Genomic DNA, 23,080 nt, shown 5'->3' on the forward strand with positions numbered 1-23,080 from the left:
ATAGATGCAATGATAGAGCGATAATATGTATTGCCTACCACATGCACTGTGATGCAGCTAAAGTGAAATTAGGATGCAATAGCTCATCACATATCTTTCGTCTTTCTTAACATAGTATCAACCCTCTGTTACTTGGAATCCCTACTTGGGAGGGCGTATGGATCTAAGTCATAGATAATGGCTCCAACTAGAATCTCTCTAGAGGATTTTTTTTTTGCTGTCAAAAGCTTTCAACATAGAAGCAATATAGCTCTTGCCTTTACTGACGGGCTCTCTAACTGAGGTCATCCTAAACTCTGACTCTGCTGTAGTGCTTGTAGAATCTGACCCCAACTCATAAACTGATGGTCCAAATTGAGTCCTATGTGTGGCCAACTCAAACTGCCACTGATTTTCCAAGCTTGCATTAATGGCAATCTGAATTTGTGCCTCATCATCTAGGGCAGATGCTTCCTCTGACTCCCTAGAGTGATAAGATGGTGGCTACTTGGCTCGATGGTCTATCTTTGCCTTCTTCAAAGTCCTCTTCTTTGCTGATTTCAAAGTAGTGAAGTGCTTCTTCATAGTTGACAGACCTCCTATGGGCACTTTCAGCGTATAGCTAGATCGAGGCAATCGTCAGTCAAGTATTGTGTCAACCTAGTTACCCCTTGAATTTTGTGTTGTACCAATTGCATCTCTAATGATGCTGACCCAAGAGCAGCTGCCTATGGTTCCAACCAATGTTATGCTTCAGTTGTTTCTTCTTTTTTGATGGATCCATTCCTGAATATTGAACAATCATAGCAGTTCAATAATTATGTAAAAATAGTAAGATTTCTTTTTTCTAATTTTTTAATTAATTTAATTTTTTTAATATATTTTAAATTAAAAAATATTAAAAAATTTAAAAATTATGAAAAATATATTTGGCCTTAGATCTATATAGAATCCTATCACAGATGCTACATATATTTTTTTAAGATAGTGGGCATGCATGAAATGCTACTTATTTTTTAATTTCATTCAAATTTAGGCCAAAGCCACTATGCATAGGATGCATTAAAATTTTGATAAATGGATGTCAAATTTATGTCGAAAGTAGCTTACAAGCTCCTAAATAATTTGTTCATATTTGTGTTTTAATCTCTACCACCAATTGAATGCTTCACCTTGTAACAAATAAGCTGCATAATGAATTTTTTGTCATCATAGCACTCCTAAATGATAAATGCTTTCTCTATCTCCATAATTCAATTATCGGCTTCCAAAGGTTCTGTAATCCCCTTGAAAGCTGGTGGAGACTTCTTTAATTCTATAATATTATTTCATTGATCCTATTGCTCTCCACATCCTTCTGGTGGTGGTATTTGTTGTTACAGTAACTATTGCTGTACTACTATTGCGATTACACCAATCTGACTAATGTCTGCATTATTTGGGCCATGCTTAGTTTTTGGTGCTCTATCTGGGTGTTCTTGGGAGGATCAATGACTCCTTACTGAGGGGTATCATCAATCTACTGAATACCGCCATTTTATTGGTTTTATGTCTCTCTAGTAGTATCCTGAGCAGCCGTTTTTTATCCAACGTGGAGCCATTTTAGTCTTACATAATGAGCTTTCTGAAATTCTCTTTCAAAATCTAATATCCAAAATTATACTTCTATGAAAATCTAACCATGATTGTTTTCAAAATAAAAATCCTAAATTTTGAAATTCTCAGCACTGGCCATGCGGTAGCACCCGACATCCCAGTTGGTTCGATTTAGGGCATCCAATTGATCAACTATAAATAAAAGGTCACGCTAGGATCCTAGGATGCAATAAATGGTGAAATTTAATGATGCTCGATCAAGGTGGAGGTTGGTAGGCTGTCTGATGGTCATTGGTCAAGATCACTTCATCAGGATCAAGGTAACTAAAAAATTTTTTAATATCCAGAAATCTTAAAAGAGAGACATAATCTACAGAGAGATTTTTAGAGAGATTTATAAAGAGAGAAAGTTGAATTTTCTAGAAAAAGAGAAAGTAGAGAGAAACTAGAGAGAGAAAGTAGGGGAAGAGAGGAGGGTGAGAGGAAGAGGGAAGAGAGAGTATTCTTTTCTTTCTTTTCTCTTCTTCTCTTTTTTCCTTTTCTTTTCCTTTTTTTCTTCTTTTTCTTCCCTTTTTCTTCTTTTCTTTTTCTTCCTCGTTTCCTAGGCAAAATAGGGGACTTATGGTCACCCTTCAATCCTGAAATGCAACCGACATCATCAACAATGCTGGCTATGGTGGCATAGCTGGAGATGGTCGAACTAGTGATTGATGATGAGAATAACCAGAAATGTCAAGAAAAGCAATGGGAAAACAAAGAAAATTTGAGGTTCGTTTTTCTCCTAGTGGCTGGGTATCACAGAGAGAGAGGGAGAGGGAGGGGAAGAGAGGCTAAGAGAGGGAGAGGACTCAAAAGCCCTCAACAAACTAGGGGATCCTGTATTTCATTTCGAAATAAAGGATCCATATCTATTTTTGCTGATTTTAAACTGAAATAAGGATCCCCTTTTTGAAGTTGGTGAAAATGAATAAGAATCCTCTATTTCCAAACTAAACAGAGGATCCCCAATTCCGATGAGGGCTTTCAAGCCCTCTCTTTTAGCCTCTCCTCCCTCCCTCCCTCTCTCTTCCTCCTCTCCCTTGGCCTCCCTCTCTCTCTCTCTTCCTCTCCTTTCTCCTCCGCTCCCCCTTTGGCTCTCCATGTGTTGGTATACCACAGAATGGCATGGTACAAATCCAGACCATGCTGAATTCATCACTAGCCAGCATCCTTTTCTGTACTAGTTCGGCAAACCTTGATGTCAACTCTAACTATTACTAAAAAGAGTTTTCCTTTGATGCAATTTTGTTCATTAGTAATTCTATCAAGGAAACAACTTCTCTGCATGTGGGGTTAAGGTTCCGTTCATCTGACCCTCCCCAAACCTTCAATGGTAGGAGGTCTTATGCACTTGAATGCCCTAGTAATTGTTTTCTATAAATTTTGACCTTTGAAACTACGAAGGACAAACTAGATATTTGATATGTTAAGTGTTAACCGGTTAAAGCATTTGACAATTAAAAAAGAAGAATAAATAACTAGTCTAGAGAGCATGGGTCTCTCGTTATGTTTCTCTACCAAGAAAGGGAGAGAGCATGTAGATGAGATATGTAGATAGAGAGAGAGAGAGAGAGAGAACAAGCTCTGCTACTTATGGAAATTTGAGTAAAACCAAATAGGATTATAGTAAACTTATTCGAATAATGCAATCTATAATAGTCTTAGGATTCATAGCAAAGTTTGCAATATCATTCGGTACCATCCCGTTCTTAGCGTATCATACCATCCCAGTATCGAATTGGTATGCCTCATCATCTCGTACCATATTGTATCTAATACTATAAAAGGATGGTACCATTATGATGTTAGGTACCGAGATGGTGAACCATGATTTATAGCATAGAAAAAAAAAAACTTGGGGAATCTAGGTCTCCTTTTTGGTGGCATCATGGTAGTGATGCTAGTTGGTGAAAACTTTTATTAACCTATAAGCTTTTACATCTAGTACTTCCAACCAAGTTTTGTTGTACAAGTATCGGAACCTGCACTGGTTGCCTTAGCCGATGAGGGAGGGGGAGAGGGAGAAGGAAAGAAGAGAAACGAGGGAGGAGAGGGAGAGGGGAGAGAATGAGAGGCTGAAAGAAGCAGAGGGAGGGGGCTTTCAAGGCCCCATCTTCGAAATAGGGCCTCTAACTTTTTTTTTCAATTTTTTATAAGTTGAGTCAGTGCAAAAAATTCAAAAAATGGGACGAAGCTGCTATTCTTGTGCGTCTGAGGAGATGGGGGCTCAAAAGCCCTCTCTATCTCCCTCTCCCTCCCTCCCTCTCTCCCTCTCCCTCCCCTCCCCCTCCTACCCTCTTTTCTCTCTTCCTCTCTTTCCTTCTCCCGCTCCCACTCGCTCATCAATTTCTCAAGCTAAGGGCAGAATCGTACCGGTTTGCCGTGGTATGGCTCGGTATGCATCAAGTTTCAACAATTTTTCATAAAAACTTGGTATTTTAGGAAGCATGAATATTTAGCATGTCAATATTGAAAGGGAATGAGAGAAGGGATAGGACTGTCGGCTTCTCTCCTATCCACACAAAATTTTCCATGGAAGTGTCGTGTTTTATTTAGTTCCAGGACATTGCTCAATGGAGAAAAGGTTTGATCCCAAAAGAGCATGAGCAACATAGGTACATTGCCGAGTGATTTTGTGAGATGGAGAGCATGAAAGAGAACATTGTGAAAGGATAAATTGCATTGAAGGAGCATGATGGATATTGGTGGAATCCTAGTTGTGAAATAGTTGTGATCGGTCATGTAAATAACCCCTCATACGAGAAAAAATTTCACTTATTTTGTCATTTCTAACCTGCTCTTATGAGGTATATCTAGTTTTAAACCAGAATAAAGAGAGATCCATCCCATTTGCATTGAAAAGGAATGGATGGCTATGTGAAAATTATTTACTAAAGCAAAACTTTATATATAATTCAAAACCTTGAAATGTTAATCAATTGTTGTCATAACTGGACACTATGTATCACATGTGATGACACATGTGAGAAACAAAATAGTTATAAGGTACTAGGACTATCAAGAAAGATGACTGAAAATATGAAGAAATGGCCTAGGAAAAAGCATGAAGACAAAAGGTCGATCAGACTTCAAACAGAAGTCAGATGATCATATGCCTGTGAGTTCCCTAACTCCCATCATAAATACACTCTTATATTAGAAAATTTGCCCTCCATGTATGCTCAAAAGAATGACTTGTCCTAAGCAGATATGCATTGTTTTCTCTTTTCAAGAAGTGTAATGGAGTTACCCCGCACACAGCCACCTGGGTATAGGCATGATTCTAGCCCAGGTAATTGGTGTAGCACAGCCCAATCACTTTACCACCTGGACTAATGGCACCTACAAGCAGATTTGCATATTATCTTCCCCTATGTTCATGGAAGCTTTTTATAGGAGCATTTAATTTGTTGGTCCAAACTAATTAATTGCATACTTCCTTATGTTAGACAAATAAATAAGTTTAATTGAAGACTTGAATGAGAATATTTTGTTTTCCTATGTTATAGTTATCAGTGTAGTAATAAAATCTTGTATTATGTGAAGTTGCTCTTCTTAGGCATTGTCGGTAACTGTTGATTCATGATGATGCAAATTTCTTTTTCTCCAATATCGCAAAAATAGTCTCTCATATCCATTTGATGATGAAGATATTGAAGAGGAGGCTGATGAGATAGTTCCCGATGGTGTTGAAGATGTAGAACTTGCAAAGATCAACCTTGAACAGAGAGAAAGGGAACGGAAATTGCTCCTTGATGACATGAGGAACTTATTAGTTAACACTGATATATCTGATGATTTAGCTCAATTGCCAGAAAATGATGGTGATTTGTGGATGATAACTGGTGCAAATCAATGCTGGTAGGATTTAAATTCCACAGATAGAAATTTGAATTTATTTGGAATTACCCTAAATTGTGTTTAGTTGTTAACCAGTTATTAATTGCTCAACTTACACTAGATGTTTTCTCACTTGTCATGATCTCAATGAGAAGTCTCCAATCCATTAATAATGAGATAATCTATTATAATCTCTCAATTTGAGTTGCCAATAAAAGCTTAATTTTACCATTACCTCCTAAGCCTTTAAGGTCCATGCCTTATAAGGGTATGCATATCATGTCATGATCAGGTGCAAGGACTGAAGAAAGAGCTAGAAAAATAAAAAGTTGAGAAAGGAAGCATATTCTGCATTGAGGGTGGCTATGCAGGATGCTGCACAGTTGCGATTGTTGGAGAAAGAAAAGAACAAAAGCCCTCTTATGCTATGAGAATTTCTGTGAGAATCAACCAGGCATATGGAGTATGCTTCAAGATGGAAAATCAATTGCTGAGTTGAGATAAATGACATGGTGAGTGCTGATCAATGCTTTCCAAGAGTAATTGTTTGGTTAAAAAGGAAAAAAATCTTAAAACTTTGTCAAGGACAGGTAACATTTTTGCAAATGTCTTCATAGTTCATTCCCCTTTTTTATTTCTTCAAATTGGTTTTATCATATTGATGCTTAATACTTCAACTGGCTTAACATATACTTAGCAGATGCTTGCACGTAGATATTAGAAAATGGTACTGCATTAATTTCCATGTCCATATCTCAATTTATTAGATTTAGTCCTTCAAGAAATATAAACTTATGTTGGTCTACCTGTATGACTTCATAATAGACCTCAGCTTATCATTATAAGTATGCTGTTTTCCACTGGCATATCTGACTTAATTTTCAAATCATTTTGGCACATGTCCTTGAATTATGTATTATCTAATGCATTCGTGTCATATCCAAAAATTTACCTTTTGCAGAAGGCTAAGTTGTGTTTTCTAGTTCTGTATCAAATTAAAAACTTGAGGTTTGTGTGATTGGTCACTTAAGAGTTGGTGATATAAATTGAGTTAGCATTGGAGCAAATATTATCTTATCAAATGGTTTTCATAAGGGATGATGTGCAGTTTGAATGTAGATTTGGGGTAAAGATGTTAGGAATTCCAACATCAAGTCATCAGGTTAGTATGTATGTATATGCATATAAAGTACACACCAACTATCAACAATAAATTTACAAACATGTCCAACCCTCCCTTGAGCTTGAGCAACTAGGGCTAGATCAAGCATGGCTCAATATTCATCTAGATGGCTCACTTTTATATCATATTCTTATGAGCCGCCTAACCTTCTTGAACTTTGCTACTTCAAATTTTGAACCTAAACTGAAAATTGCTGATCGACTGCTCTGTGAATCGCTAATAATACCACTTAAGGGTGGATTGACCATCCACCCCATTGTGCCATCACTTTACTAATGCTGGGTTTCATCGGAGCAAGAGAATTGGTGGCACAAAAGGTGCCATAATGGCACACTTAATATGCATGCTTAAACAAAAGTTAAAACTTTTCAAGAATATAAGCAAAATAACTAAGTGAGGTAAGCTGAACACCGTGTTTGGTACAGGTTAGCCACCGGTCAATAGGTTCGATGTTGTATTGACATGGTATGGTGTGGCATGCTGGTTCTGATCGGTACACCATTTTTTATTTTTTTATTTTTTTCACTTTTTAACATTTATGAAAGTAATCAATTTTTGGCATTGATGATTTTAATTCTAATTGTTGTTCTTAAGGGTAAAATCCTAATTTGATATTTTTATCACCCAATACATTAAATGATGCTGTAGACTTTGATTAATGTTATGAGTATAAGCAACATGCAACGTCTAAATCAATTAGTGAATACAAACATTCAAGGATATATCAATTCGATGTTTTAAAGTATGACATATATATTGACATCTAAAACTGGTTAATATCATGTCTCTATAGATATGGGATCATTAGCACAATCAAGAGGCATGTTAGCCCACCCTCTAACCAATGACGTTGTTGTCTTGTACACTCATCCATAAGGTATGCACCTCTATGTAATTGATCCTGAATCTTCATTAAGCTCTATTCTAGGAGGTGTCCTCTGTTTGATAATATACTATGGAGGGGCCCATCCACATATACTTAACAAAATCTAATCCATAATTTTTCGAATACATAGGATAGTAGCACTGGAAGACGATATCTCAGACACCCTATGTGCATGTTTGGGGTGTGCTTGTAATCGTCAAGAGTGATTTGGATCTAAAGCAGACCGTTGAGTGTTGCTACAATCCAAAAGTAATTCTAGATCACATTTAAGATCGTCAAAATATTGTGTACATAAAGCTAACCTCCTTCCACTTTCCATAGGCACAGTATGCAAGCAAAATATTATATTTACGGAAAGTTAGTTTTTTCAGAAAATTACGTGTTACCCTCTCAATATCTCTCGTATGTCCTTTTTTTCACTTGTCTATCTGGACTTTTCTTTTTTGGATTAATCTCATCTCATCTTCATCCACCTCCCAATTAATCTCCTCTCATCTCCATCTATATCTCCCTTTTTTTCATTTTAGGATTATTAATCTCCTCTCATCTTCATCTATGTCCTTTGAGGATTATTATGTCCTCTATCTCCATCTATCTCTTTTTATCTGACTTCTTGTCTATTTAATTCTTTCTTTCTTCAATTAATCTCATCTCATCTCTATCCACATCCTCGATTAATCTTCTCATCTCCATCTATGTCCTCTTTTTCTGGACTTTCAAGATTATAAATCTCCTCTCATCTCGTCCTTTTGTCCTTTTTCTTATCCATCAGGATATTTTCTTTTTCACATTAATTCCTCTCATTGCCATCCATGTCACATCCCTTTTTGCCGACTTTCTTGTATTTGACTTCCTCTTATCTCCATCCTCGCTTAATGACACGAAGACAATTTCAAAAGAAATAAAAAGTCTGTGGATAATTTTAAAAAATGTACAAAAAAAAGGTAAGAAAAAAATAAAATAGTGATTTATATCCAAACATTTTAGAATCATTTGAGATATTATCTTTTTTGATAATTTATCATTTAAAAGCACTTTTGGTCTATTAACCAAATATACAGCAATTATTTCTATAGCTTCAGAGCAATTTAGATATTGATAGCCAAACAAAAAATTGCTTGTCCAAAGTAGCTTTTAACATTAAAATGCAGGTTTACTAAAATTGCTTTTTGTCCAAAAGCTAGAGCATCCCAAACAAATCCTATATCCATATTCATATGGTCATAGGCTGTCTATGGTAGGGTCATGTTCTTATGTTATTCATAGCAATGTTTTCGAATATTATATCTTATGATAATATATGAAATGTCTAGTTGAGATATTCATACTTACTGGACTATCGAGCTCATCATCTCTCCTTTCTTTTCAATTCAAATACTTAATTGTAGATGTAGGTATTGCTTGGGAATGAATTAAAAGCAAGATTTGACAATATCAAAATAATTAGATTGAGATTTGGTATTATTATTTTGAATTTTAGTTGAGATTATTTGATGTAAGACTTTTAAATTTAGTTATTATTTGATTGGTTAACTAATTGAATTTCAACTTGAAGTTATTAAATTAGTTCTATGTGATGTATTAATATCATATTGGAATGTCTTGTATGCTTGTGGACAGAGTTCTCCATATGTATGTGGCAGTGTCATAACCCTTGACTCGCAAATATCGGATCGGGGCTATGACATTAACTACTTTCCTAAATTATATAAATTTTATTCATTACTGCTCATTATATTTCTCTTATATGGAAGTTACCAATTTATGATGATGAGTTTGAAACTCATCTACCTTAAAATGTCGCGTACTCATGCCTAGTTTGCATGGTTGTTTATATTTTTATTGCTTGACTGTTATACATTTTTATGAATTTTGACAGATCTATGACTTCGATCGTGATTACAAGGATATTGGTGTTGCTCAGTTCACGATAAATCATTTGTCCTAAGAAACTGCATGCCAAATGTCAAATCTGATGTGCTGTTATCAGCATGGAATGCACCTCCAGAATGGGGCAAGTAGATTGGATAGCATTCTTGCTTATGTATAGCTAGTCTTTTGTAGTTGACATGGTTTCAACTTTAAAGGATATACTATTTGTTCTACATATATTTCGAATAAATATATTCTCTGGTAAGCACAGTATGGATTTTGTCATCATTATATTGAGATCAGTAATCTATCATGTCTTACTTGATATCATGATTTTACTTGTCTTAACTTGAAAAATAGATTCTACAATCAGTCGATTATTAGTACTAAGCCACTCTCTTGAATCAACCATAGAATTACCTCTAATTTTCAAAAGATGTGCCATGGTGTATTCTATTTGCAAACAATATGGTGTTAATTGATGAACAAGGACTAGATTAAATACTAAATTGGACTTATGGAGGAAACTGTTAGAGGATTAGTGCTGGGAAATCGGTAGAAAAAGACAGTGCATATGGAATGTAAATTTTGTGAAAATAGAAATATCATATACTCCGATTAAGTTGATGCACAAGAGATACCATAGAGCGATCATTTCATTATTTATCATCTATTATAGAAATAAGTGATATATGTATTAGAATTAGAGCTGCTTGAATGAAGTAGAGAGGGCATAGTCACTAGGGGTTATGACCTCCTGATTCAAAAAATTATTATAAATTTTCCTCTATTCTATGATACATCCTGACTCCTTCATTGTTTATTTCTGTCATGTATCCCCAAACAAAAAATAATCAAATTTATGGATGGTTAAGGTGAGAGAGAGAGAGAGGATGGTTTTTATGAAAGGATCAAAGGAAAGTGGAAATTATGGAAGTTGAGAAAGTGCTGTTAAGGAGGATGGAGACAGGAAAAGGTGTAGATAGGTGGAGGATTAAATCTCCTTTTATGGTTCCAAGAACTAGAAGACTTTTCTTACCTTCTTAAGTAGTGAATGATGCTAGGCTAATGCTCTTCCTAATCATATCCCAAATAACTAATTAGGTATCATATACCTACATTTTTTTTAATATAGGATTTGTTTGCATTTTATTTCTATTCTATTGGTCCTTTTTTGTGTTCAAAAGTTTGCTTTCTTAGATTTTTGGACATGTTTTGGTGGGAATATTTTGAAATCCCTATTGAATATTGATATATTTAATAAATTATTATATTGTTGATCAGTATTTTAACTTCATATGTCCTTCTAGCTTATATGTCCTTTTCTATAATAGATAGGTTTAAGTGTTAACTATTTCTATTTTGTATTGTCTCCGAAGATCATTTTTGATTGATGAAAATAGTCTTTGAAATTTCTTAAAATTAATAATTAAAATAAAATTTTAGGTATATAATTGTAATTTGTTTAGGGTGATATTGTTCCTACTAAAAAAATATTATATTTTTCCGTATCATGGTTGCTGATCGGGCCGAGCTGTCTAGTTTACCCCGTATTGAGCTGAACTGACATAGGGCAAGATAGCTTGGCCTTATTTTTTGGAACCATCCTAGAACTGCCCATATCGAGCATACCATCTTGTATTGAACATCCACCTTCGTACCGTACTGAACCGAAGCGTATAGACCTGTATCGAGATAAAAATTGGAACTAAATGATTTGACTCAGTCTACTGAACCAATTCACCCTTACTAAGCCAAACTGGCTGCTGAACAGTAGGATCTTGGTACTGATTATGCGGACCTTTTCCCCTATAGATGTCAATACAACTTTAACATGTTATTTTTACTTTATTTTAATCAATTAATAACTTTTACATGTAAATTCTTGTCATTTAAATAATGCATCATGTTGGCCCCAGAAAGAAATCCTATCCCTGCCCCAACATGAGAACAAAATTGAGAATGGTAGAAATTAGAATGTTAGGACAGGTGTATGGTATAACTAGAAAGATAGAGTAAGAAATGAATGTATTAGAAAAGCTATAGGAGTTGCATAAATTAAGAAAAAGTGAAGGAAAAATGTTTGTGGTATGGACACACATAACAAAGATTAGATGAGATTCTACTATGGAGAGATTCTTTAGTTTGTATGGAAGGTTGCACCAAAAGGAAAGAATATCTAAGGCCACATGGAACTTGTAAGGAAGGATATGGAGAAGCTTGGAATAGTATCAAAGGCGACCTTAAATAGTAATACTTAGTGATTGACTATTCATGAAGCCAATCCTAAATTGTTAGGAAAAGGCTAGATCAAGGAATGCCGTACCACCCAAAATGACCAATTTGGGTCATATGAAACGACACCAACGGCAGATTGGCATGATTCTGCCCTTCGGTTCGAAAAATCTGGCAGGGGAGTGGACAAGGGAGGAGAGAGAGGAAGACAAAGAGAGAGAGAGAGATTTGAATTTTGAATATTGTGTCAGTTAACATCAAAATAATGTGATTAATGAAAGCCTAGAATTTTTTATATATGTTTAGGAACCAGGTTTTTCATAGCATAGTTTAAGAGTCCGTTTGATTAGATGTTTAATTTCTGATTGGCACTCTAATTTTTTTTTTACTGCAATTCTTGATTTTGCAACAATAGGTTGCTTTTGTCTTCTATAGCTAGAAAAACGTAAGTTGACAACCAACAGAAGTATCATCTTTGATAATCTTAGCTATCAATCAACAAGAAGCATGGCCAATTAGCAGCATGAAAATCCAATTCGGAGATGATTCCATCTACAAGCCTCCATCATATGGAACATCTTTTTGTTTGTCTAAGGCAAGGACTGCTGAGTCAGAATTGGATCCCATGTCGGCCAACTGGTGGTACAGTTCAGTAAGGTCCATATCAGGCCAAACCAACAGGGCAGAGAAGGGGAGAGGGAAAAGAGAGAGGGGGGGATAGAAGGAGAGGGAGAGGGCCGTTGGAGGCCATCCAAGCTCTTGTCAAGCTCGGTAAGGATGGAGGGAAGGAGGGAGAGGGACAGATGCTTACCAGGTCACTGGAGGCCCTCGGAGGCCTCCAGACGGACGGCAATGCCGCCTCGACCTCTTCGATGGTCGGTGAGCCAACGTCGAGGGAGGCTGAGGGCAGTCGAGGCTTGAGGAGAGCCTGCGCTCTCCAATTCGAACAGGGGTTCGCCCTCAGCCTCCTTCGGTTCTTGCTCGTCGGTCGTTGGAGAGGTCGCAGCGGCATCACCGTCTGTCCGGAGGCCTCCAGTGACCTGGTAAGCATCTGCCCCTCTCCCTCCTTCCCTTCCTCCGCCCTTACTGAGCTCAGCAAGAGCTTGGATGGCCTCCAGCGGCCGCCAAAGACCCTCTCTTCCTCTCCCTCTCCTTCTCTACCCCCTCTGTCTTCCTCTCTTTCTTCTCTCTCCTCCGAGATGGCTGTTGTGCCATTTTGTATACCGGAACCGGACCAGTATCCTGCTGGTATGGTTTGGCACAGCTTGAGCTGTCTAGTTCAGGACGGTTCAACAAACATTGGTCTAAGGATTTTAATGGCAGCATCAAGCAGTTATGTGCTGCTAGCCTAAGACAAACCAGCCAGTGCACAGCAAATGCCATGTTCTGCAATGATGGTTCTCATAATGGTTTATGCTGAAACAAAAACTATTAATGAAAGGACTTTAGATTTCAAAACTTCAATTAAACAATCATAAAAATGATTTAGTGGCTGTTGTGCTAGCTCAACCTTGTTGTTGGTACTGTCTTGGCATGGGGTATGCTAGCTGATGTGAGCAATTACTAAAATAATTGCTTAGCAGACAAAGGAGGTTCTTAAGGAGCGGTATAAACACATCATATAAATTATGGATCCTAATAATGGTCAGATAAATCGATTTATCTTTCTTTCTGTGTCTTCCAAATTCCAAGAGTTCCACTTGATCATGAATTAGTTTTGCATTTGGCTGCATCAGAGTATTTCCTGGTTGAGCTCGAAGCATCCTAGCATTGTTAAAAGATTGATCACAACCGTTCTTGCATAAACCAATCTGTTTTCTCAAGAAATACTTTGATTATCTAATGTTTTCTGAAAATTATTTCTTAACAAATTCTTCTGCTTTTCTATATCTTCAAAATTACTGGTGTCATCACAAGATCATTAAGATACATGAAAAGGATTAGATGGCTAGAATAATTTCTTTGCAACAGATTCATTAACTTAATATCTTTCTGAGCCTATATGACACTTACAACAGAAGTATGTTTTCGATCCTGCCTTGGACGACTTATTCTATCATGAGGATGACATTTTAAATTTACAATCTTTAGGCTGCATTTGGATGCCCAGGATGTAGATACATTTAACCATTGATAACCACCCCCAATTCAGATATCCATAGGTTAGAATTTTTGACTATTTGGTTGATGTTCAAAAATATGATAAGTTATGGAAAAAAGTGAAAAAGTAAAGGGAGAGGAGCGATCTAGTGGTTAACTTTGTTTCAACTTTGACCTGTGAAATAAAGTTTACCATGTTAGGCTGCTTTTTTTGGGGCATGGGCCCATAAAAAATAACATGTCTTTTTTTCCACTTGTTTGGCTGGTTAAACTTGTAACCACGTCCTAACTAGACTTGGTCCTCCCTATGAGAGAAAAAAAGAAAAAAAAAAAGGGAAACCAAGTATTGCAAAAATCCCCATTCTAAGAATCATTCTTAATCTCTGCTTCATGGAGCGGACAATGTGGGACTTAGAACAGCAGGACTCATTATTCCGATGAAATTTTGATGACTAACTGAAGAGAAATAAGAAATGTCAACTCCATATATCTTTGAACTTCTATTGTTATTGACCTTGCTTTTAGTCTTTCTACTAACTCATCAAGCTGATTTTAACTATGTGGATGTACCATATGCAAAGAACACGTTCCTTTTAAAGTAGGAACTGGCAACCAAGTGTTTTTATCATCGTGAACTTTTATTCCTTCTTACATTAATTTTAGTTTGACTTATGGAATTTTGCTTATGCCAAGGACTTAAGTATGAAGTCATCTAATGTGGAGCTAATAATCCTAGGAAAACTAAACAAAGTCAAATATTGGAGGAGATTTACTTGAGTAATTACTTATTCTTTATGCTTTTAGGACACAATCTTAGGATAAAAAATCTTCATAGCTGATTACCAAGCAGGTCAGAAATCAATTTGACCTTGCCATGAACAGCTAGTATATATCATAAGAAGTGTATTTGTCCACCTTATCAGGAGTACATATTGGATTTGTTTTTTCTAGGAATCATTGACTCTAGGATGGTTGTATGAAATTATGAATGGTTAACAAACATTATCAACAAACTCGAATGATATTCAAAGAATCTATTCACTTTAGGAGAAATAAATTTCTACTAAGTTTTAAAGGAGAATCATATGTAAACCATTTCATAAGCAAGAATGCTTGATACTTTAAATTTTTGATTATGATAATAGCAAAGGATTGCATTTAAATGCGTGTCTAAATTGTGTAACCAAGTTTATGAGTTACCCAAATCACCAAGGAAAACTACATAGAAGGTAGGAAGCATGACACTGAAGGAGCAGAAACAATACTTGATAGTATTTGATGTATGTGGTAACATTCTACAAGAATGACATCATGCTAGATGCATCATGGAGCAGCCATCGAAGCATCAAAGTCATGCTAACTAGACTAAGTGCTAGTGCTTCTAGCCTTCTATTATACAATTCCATTGTATTCAAGTACAGAAACACCATTCACTATCTCAGTTACTATAAATTACTCTTAGAATACATACTCCTTGAGTTGCCCATTAATGTTTCATTCTATACATTCCTTGTTTTTAGAAGTACAACTTGGTTTGGCTATCAAAGAAGACAAATAAGTGATGAAAAATAGGCATGAAATATTACTATTATTAGTTTCAAAGAAACAAATAGTTGATGGAATCACAGTCACCCATCATTCTTCTCAAGTGTATCCTGCACAAGTTGCAAAATATCATGACTGGATCGCATATCGACCAAGGGTTGGCACAATGCATGCCACACTGGCTGTCATGCTGACAAACGATATTGATTGATAACTTTTTAAGATGACGGGAACATCCATTGTATGGTGATATGCTCCCTTTTCTCCTTCAAACTTGTCTTTTTTGTCTTTCTTGCATTTTACTATCTTAACAATATATTTTTGCAAGAAATATAGTTTAGGGATCAATTTAAGTGCCCTTGTCATAAATTTCAATGTGTCTTCAAGTGTTTGTATTGCTAGTTTATTATGAAAACATCATATAACCTGCAGTTGTAATATTATTGAACAACAACAAGAATGTTAACAACATGCTGTGACTTGTAGCAGACATTAAACTACTTATCCATAATTTTTTCTGATTTTTGAAATTTTTCATGATTTCCTTAATAAGTCAAATGCATGTTCATCCCACACACTTCATGATTGCATTCACATTACGTATAAAAGTGTGTGAATTTACATTCCTTTTTCAGTTATAACAAATTTTTAGATAGATTTAAGTTATTGCTTGACTAAATATTATAAAAACTGATAACAAAACTGACTTCCTTTCTATGTATATATGCTTTAACTATCCTCAAAATTATTTTTATAATTATCTGAGACTAGGATACTTAGTCATATTTTTGAAAAGTTTATTTATAAATATTTATGAATATTTGATTGGAAAATTAATTTTAAAAATAAAATAACTAAAAAATTAATTTTAGTTGAGAAATTTTGCAGATCAGTGTGATATACATAACATAATAAAAATTGACCCAAATGAATGTATTTTTACCAGGTTGATTTTGAATTTAACATAATTTCAGGACTAGACAAGCCAAACATGCCCAAATCCTGCCCATTTAACATGATATTTTGATAGCATGCTCACATCATGAGTGCAAATGTACTACTATGTTTTATTTTTGGCTGTTAGTTATTTATTTTCTCAAAAAATATTTTCATAATGATAATTTAAAAATTAATAGTCTAAAACAAAAATTAATTTTGTAGGGTCACAGACCACCCTTACTCCACGACATATTCAAAAATTAAACCAAACAAACACCACTTGCTGAGGTTATATTCAGGTTGACATAATTTTTCTTGTAGGCTATGGGCTTCAGCCCAGAACCTTAATTTCATCTGATTTTGATCCCAGATTCATTCCCTTCATTATCTAGGACATGAATCTAGTAATCAACATAAGATAGGCCAACAACGAAATCCACCCTATTTTGTCAAGTATACACTAAATTATATTCAGATTTTTGAAGAAATGAAAAAAGGTGAAGAGCAAAGAGTTACATAGCTAGAAGAGTTATATTGCCCAAAATCTCGACAAGCCCCATATCAGGAGTCTCTTTTCACCTTCTCTGCTTGTTTCTCACCTCCAAATTGTGCAAGAGGCTTAAGAGGTCATAAAATGACATTCCTGGGTAGTACTACGAGAGTTAGTTGAGCCAGGGACTTGGGACCGAGTTGGGGTGTGTCATGGCCCAGTGGAGAGCAGTCAAGCCTAGGTCACTACAAACTGGGGCATAGTGAGCATCCTGATACAAATTCCTGAATTTTTTTTCCTAACTAATATGGTATGGTAGTTACTAATGAGTACAGGATCACTAATATTTCAGACCTTGATCTTATGTGTTAAAAACTAGTTAGGTGTGAGGATTATCATCATGGAGATCATTAAATTTTTTAGCACCATTAGTCTTCTATGGGATAAAGTGAAGTCATTCTTGAATAGTCATTGATGAGAATGACAATATAGAAATACTAGCCTCCAGAATGATGTATTCTTAAAGGTGCTCTCAAACATCAACGGAAAAAAAAGTGGGCCCAAGTTTAGAGTATCACTAGTCTATGGCATAGTAAATCTTGGTGTTGTGCGGTCGATGAGCTTCATATAAAATCTTGGTGACAAATAGAATCGAAACCTTGGACTGCCATATTGCATCGAATGGTCCAGCATCGGGAATATTGTACCATATTGGGTCAGAACTGGAATGAAAATCATATTCAGGTCAGCACGGGCCCCATACCGAGGCATATCAGTATCAGAAAATGAGAAAAAATTGGCTTGAGAGTTGTTTCGGTACATAGTGCATATTGTATTGTACCGACCTATATGGTACCTGGTACAAGTTTTCAGATACTGGTTGAAACAATAAGTTTAATTTAGATTGTAGGTTAAGCCATAGGAGATCTAGCTACTAGCTTACTAGAAATGGAAGGTTATCAAACAAAGAGATATGCATCATCCCCATGCTGACCCACAGTTGGTGTGTTATCAAACAAAGAGATATGCATCATCCCCATGCTGATCCACAGTTGGTGTGGTGCCCGGATCATACCACCACTTGGCAGCATTACATGAATTAGCATAGTACATATGTTTGTTAACAGATGCTTCAATTCTTTTCTAACAGGGACCAATTCAAACTAATTTGTAGCAGTCACAGTCTTGAGCATAAAGTCATACTTCTTAAATAATACACAAATTTAGCAGAATAATCATATTTAGATGTGTATAGTGTTACCTATCTCATGTGATGTTCATAGTCTCTGGTAGTTTATTTACAAAACCACTATAAGCAACTCATTCTACACGTTAAGAAGACAAACAAAGAACTCACATTGGAAATTATGGAGGAACATATAACTAGGCTTACACATTAACAATAACAAATTGTAGGGATCATGCACGTACTAGTAGCATTGTGGGAGTCAGACTCATATATTATGGAGTATCTCAACTTTTATCATTTTGTTTGATATTAGACAGCAATTTTGCATCATCCAGAGATGATTTTTGATTCTTAAAGGAAGCCAAAACAATAGGAAAGAGCTGCAGTGTCATGACTTGAGGCTCAAACTTACTTGAATCTCAAAGTGTGACTAGTGCAGTTGATCAAATATGGCTGTAAAAGTAGCATCATCATTCAATCTTCATTAAACAAACCATATGATTTACTGAATGCTGTAATGCAATGCATATATCTTTGGCAAGATTTAGTTATACAACATGAACATGGTCTATTTACCTATTAGTAATGTGTATTGAATAGTTGTAAACAGCACAATGATAAGCTACTGTATCATTTATAGCACCTCAACAACTACCAAACTCTAAAATGCACTTCAAAAGCTGATTCCTTTCCTTCAAAAAATCCACTCCACCTCTCATTGATTACTCTAAAAGGTTTAATAATAAGCAGAATGAGGTGCACAACTCAATGTGTAACTCTACTATGGTTAGAAAAAGTTTTTATTGAAACAAATGGGTTTTTTCATAAAACAATTATTTGGAACAAGTGAATCCAGTTAGAAAATAAATGAATTCAGTTAAACAATCTTCTAATTAAGCATCAAAGCAGAATTTTTCTAATGAAAGGATTAGCACACATAAGTTTATATAAAAAGAAATTTTAGTTAAATGAGGATATACGTCAATAAAACGTTCACATATATCCTCGAGGCTATATAAATGTTTGCTACTTGTTCAGATGAGGTGACATGTATCGTTGCAGTCCATACATAACACTTGGCCATGGTTTCATGTATATTCTCATCAATAGTTAAAATGCAACCACATATGCCTCCTAGCCGAAGGTCCGCATCGTCATCAATATTTTGAAATAACACAAATATATCACCCGGCTAGAAGTCCACATATATCTTTGAAATATGCTATTCTTTATTTTTTAACTTTGAAAGAATTTCATAAATGCCATATAGAACATCTTTTAAAATGCTCCATTGAAAATAACAAATGTAGAAGATTTTTAATAAGAATAACATCACATGTCAGAACACAAATATAGGAGCTCAAAAATATCAATTTGAAAAACTGATATCAATTACATAATTCCCTATAGAAATCAAAATATAACCTCAAATTACCTAAAAACAAAGAAGAACAAATCTGGATCATTGCAAGTAACATAGATTTCAGAGTACAAGACAAGTTTAAAAACTGAATCCAACTTTAGAGTCCAAATTTTCGAAGGAGACCCTTGGTATCAAAAATCAACCAGTCTTTTATGTTTGAAAATAAGATCTGATTTAAGAAAGGGCTCAAACAGTGCTATATCTCAGAACCCAGATCCAAAAAATCACCTAGTCTGGTATTTGTCTACAAGGTATACAAAATACAATCAGACTTGAATTGAAGGTATATGGTAGAGAGACTTGCAAGGGAAACTCATGATTTTGAAACTGGTTTAAATTTGAAAAGCAAAACACAGTGTCCAAGCTTGAAAATGACTAGAAGAAAAAGCAATTTTTGAATTATCAAAGAAACCAACAGGATCTTTTTTCTTAACTCTGTCTTATATTTCTTTCTAAGCCCTTATATTCAATGTTATCTTAATGTTTTGAACTTAAAAATGTTAGAGCTGTATTTAGTTACACAATTCCCTGATACTAAGATATTGTTTTACTATGCTCTTTGACTTATCTTTGTTTGGAGAGGGAAAAACAAATATTTTGTCATACCTTTCACTGTTAGATATAATATCAGTATATCACACTTGCAACCTGTCGTATGTAAGATTACAGGTCAGACTACTGTCATCCTTAATATATTGGGTCTTCCCTTCCACTTCTTAGGCCAACTATGGTAATATATAGATCAGCAAAATGATCCAAACAGTAACATATAGGAAACTAGTTAGAGCACTGTGATAATCGATAATAATTTTAGACCATTAACATTGCATTTAGATGCAAATATTTTGATGATCATATGTAACATTTGCTTCCTCTTATGATGTTACATGACTACAATTCATGGTCTGAACTTCTAAATATGGCACCATGTATGTTCTCTTTACATTTATCCACATCAAGGATTCAAGTCCCAGCGGGATGTCCCGCAGGACATTGGGATGGGGTACCATCTTGTGTGTCGGGACAAGGCATCCTGTTAGTATCCCAACATCTCAATCGGGATGCTTTGGGATATGCTCTGTCCCAAGTGTCGGGATGGGGTGGGACAGCGGCGCGTCCAATTCCATGAAAAAATCTGGACAGCTCTATCTCAAGGGATTTAAAACCTTGATCCACATTATCCTCTGTGATTAACATGAAATTGTTGATGAATATTGATGTAACCAGGGCTGATTTGGTTCAGGTTATTAGAGAACTTCAGATAGTGATATTTTAGTTGTAATTGCATTTTATTACTTAAGCCCAAAACGAGCCCAAATTGCACACTATGACTGATTATATATGGGAACAGATCACTAATTAGAGGTATTTTGGTCCATGCATTGTAATAAAGTGGCTGTCCCTCATTAATAAAAGTATAAAACTGTGTTGCACAGATTCCTGATTAAATTTAGGACCATGCAACACATCCTTCTCTCCAACCACATTCTCTACTTCAAGCTCTTCTCTTCTTATTTTTCTTTCTTTACATTCAAAATTTCTTAAATTCTCTTCTCTTATTTTCTTTCTCCTCCAGCACAGCATACCTGGTTTTGGTATTTGGTGTTTGTGCCATATGACACTTCTTTTGGGGGGTTTATCAATATGGGCACAGTATGCACCAGGTCAAACCTGAAACATCTGCCAGCGGTGCAAATCTAAACCATGCGCAGTTTAGATGTTTCATATGTTCCTTCTCACGGGAATGTGACATTATCTCTCAACTCCTTTTATGACTTGCTTTATCTTATTATTATTTTTATAGTTACATTTTATTTTCCAGATCTTCTTGTGTTTCGTCTTGTAATTAGTTGCTTTTATGAGTTTATCCAGAGCTCTATAAGTTCTTTTTTTCCTCGGTAACTCATATTTGGAATTTGACCGCAGAAGTGTTATGCTTCGCGTAAATGCCAAGCAAGGAAGTCCAAAGGATGGAAATTCAACTCTTGAACGGTTCCAGGTTTTGCTTTTATTTTTCTGACTTGTATTATTTTGCAAGTTCCTTACCTCCAAAGCTTAGGTTTATTTTTTAGAACAATTTTACTCCATTTTGTACATGAAATGCAAATCTATTAATTGGTAAGACAGCTGCTCCAATCTTTTCTAATTAGTCTCTCACCAAGTAAATTTTGAGACCTATTGACATACAATATTATACGTGTTAACGTTTTCTTAATTAGGTATGGCAATTATCCTAAAGGGTATTTGAGCTCCTGCATGCCTACTCAGCACCAAATTTGCACCTGGGCCATGTGTTAGTATGGTGCCAATACCATGTCATGCCATACTATACTAGTAAGGCACCGGTACAGGGCTAGGTAACTGAGACATAAAACCTTCTCGAGAAACCTGAAAGATGAGGAGATGATAAAATATCATTTGTCAGGAAACCTTAAAGATGCGAACGCAATAAAGTGTAATTCCCCAAGATCCATTTATCACATCTGATTCATGGATGTGGTAACTGTTGTGATGAAAAATGAGTGCAACTGCAACTTTTCATAACATGATTGTGTATAAGTCATATTAAGATTAATATTCCAATGTATTCCAATGTACATTTTAAGTCCATTATTTCTTGCATCTATGGATTTGATTTAAACAGAAATTACTGAGTCTAAAGAATGGAATGAAAGTACTACTACAAATTCTGCTCTTCTTATTTAACCATTAACTTCACCTCAATTGCATATATTTCTTTTTTTCATTCATTTTAGAATGCATTTTCTGCAGAAACTTTTTGTATGGAAAGAATTGTTTGAGCATCATGTTATAGTTTCCTTTTATTATAGTAATCGGAATTTATATCCCTCCATGTGCAGTTCAACTTGACATAAAATAATAGCTTAGTGAATCGCTGCTTAAATGATAATTGCACTGGTATACCATTATTGTAGGTCGAGATTTATCCATTGAAGATATATTTGACTGAAACAATGTATAGAATGATGTGGTCATACTTTTTCCCAGAAGAAGAGCAAGATTCACAAAAACGGCAGGTTAGCTGAAAACCACCTCTCTGATGTTCATTTCATGATATCTTCCTTGAATGCATAAGTCATAATTTCCTTTCCCCCTATCAAAACATAAAGGAAGTTTGGAAAGTTTCAACTACAGCTGGCTCAAGACGGGTAAAAAAAGGTACATCTGGTCCTGAAGTAACTGCATCAGGCAGCAATGTCACAAAAGATTGTGAGTCTCCTGGAAGATCCTGTGCTATTACAGCAGCTTCACTTGCAGATTCTTCCCAAGTAAGTTGTGCAATAGGGCAAACATGTCAAAATAGATATATATGTTCTTTTAAAAAATGACTATAGACTATGAACAGATGCAATATTAAACATGCACATACAAATGCATTATTGCATGAACATGCACAATTACGCATGCATGCATGCTAGGTAATATCAGATGCATGATACAAATAATGGATGGACTTCCAGGCCATATTACAAATGAAAGCAGTAACACTGAAAACAGGTGGTCCTGACAATTTTACCCATCAAGTAACACCATCACTCTATAGATATTAGATAATTGAATTTGTCTTAATTAAATGTTTGTGGTAGCATCTGTTTTTATTAAGTGGGGGAATCTGCACGCAGGCCTTAAAGCCACAAAATCAAAAGGTTGGTTCCAAGCCAGGGCTTCGGCGCACATCCTCATTTGACAGAACATGGGAAGAAACTGTGGCAGAGTCTGTAGCTAATGAACTTGTTCTGCAA

The 23,080-nt window shown here is 35.5% G+C and overlaps 1 protein-coding gene across 1 annotated transcript in view; it reads left to right on the plus strand.

The window, feature by feature from the left end:
- Nucleotides 1–23,080, plus strand: part of LOC105053497 (protein SABRE) — an 88,483-nt gene that overhangs the window by 62,687 nt on the left and 2,716 nt on the right. Inside the window, 13 exon segments of the mRNA XM_073244117.1 lie at nt 5,224–5,459; nt 5,462–5,475; nt 5,747–5,775; nt 5,777–5,865; nt 5,868–5,906; nt 5,909–5,947; nt 5,950–5,966; nt 9,403–9,451; nt 9,454–9,541; nt 21,243–21,315; nt 22,253–22,354; nt 22,448–22,606; nt 22,961–23,080. The exon segment at nt 22,961–23,080 is cut by the window's right edge and continues 219 nt beyond it. Coding sequence (XP_073100218.1) covers nt 5,224–5,459; nt 5,462–5,475; nt 5,747–5,775; nt 5,777–5,865; nt 5,868–5,906; nt 5,909–5,947; nt 5,950–5,966; nt 9,403–9,451; nt 9,454–9,541; nt 21,243–21,315; nt 22,253–22,354; nt 22,448–22,606; nt 22,961–23,080 — 1,054 coding nt within the window.

The sequence above is a fragment of the Elaeis guineensis genome, chromosome 10, assembly GCF_000442705.2.
Source record: "Elaeis guineensis isolate ETL-2024a chromosome 10, EG11, whole genome shotgun sequence".
NCBI classification, from domain to species: Eukaryota; Viridiplantae; Streptophyta; class Magnoliopsida; order Arecales; family Arecaceae; genus Elaeis; species Elaeis guineensis.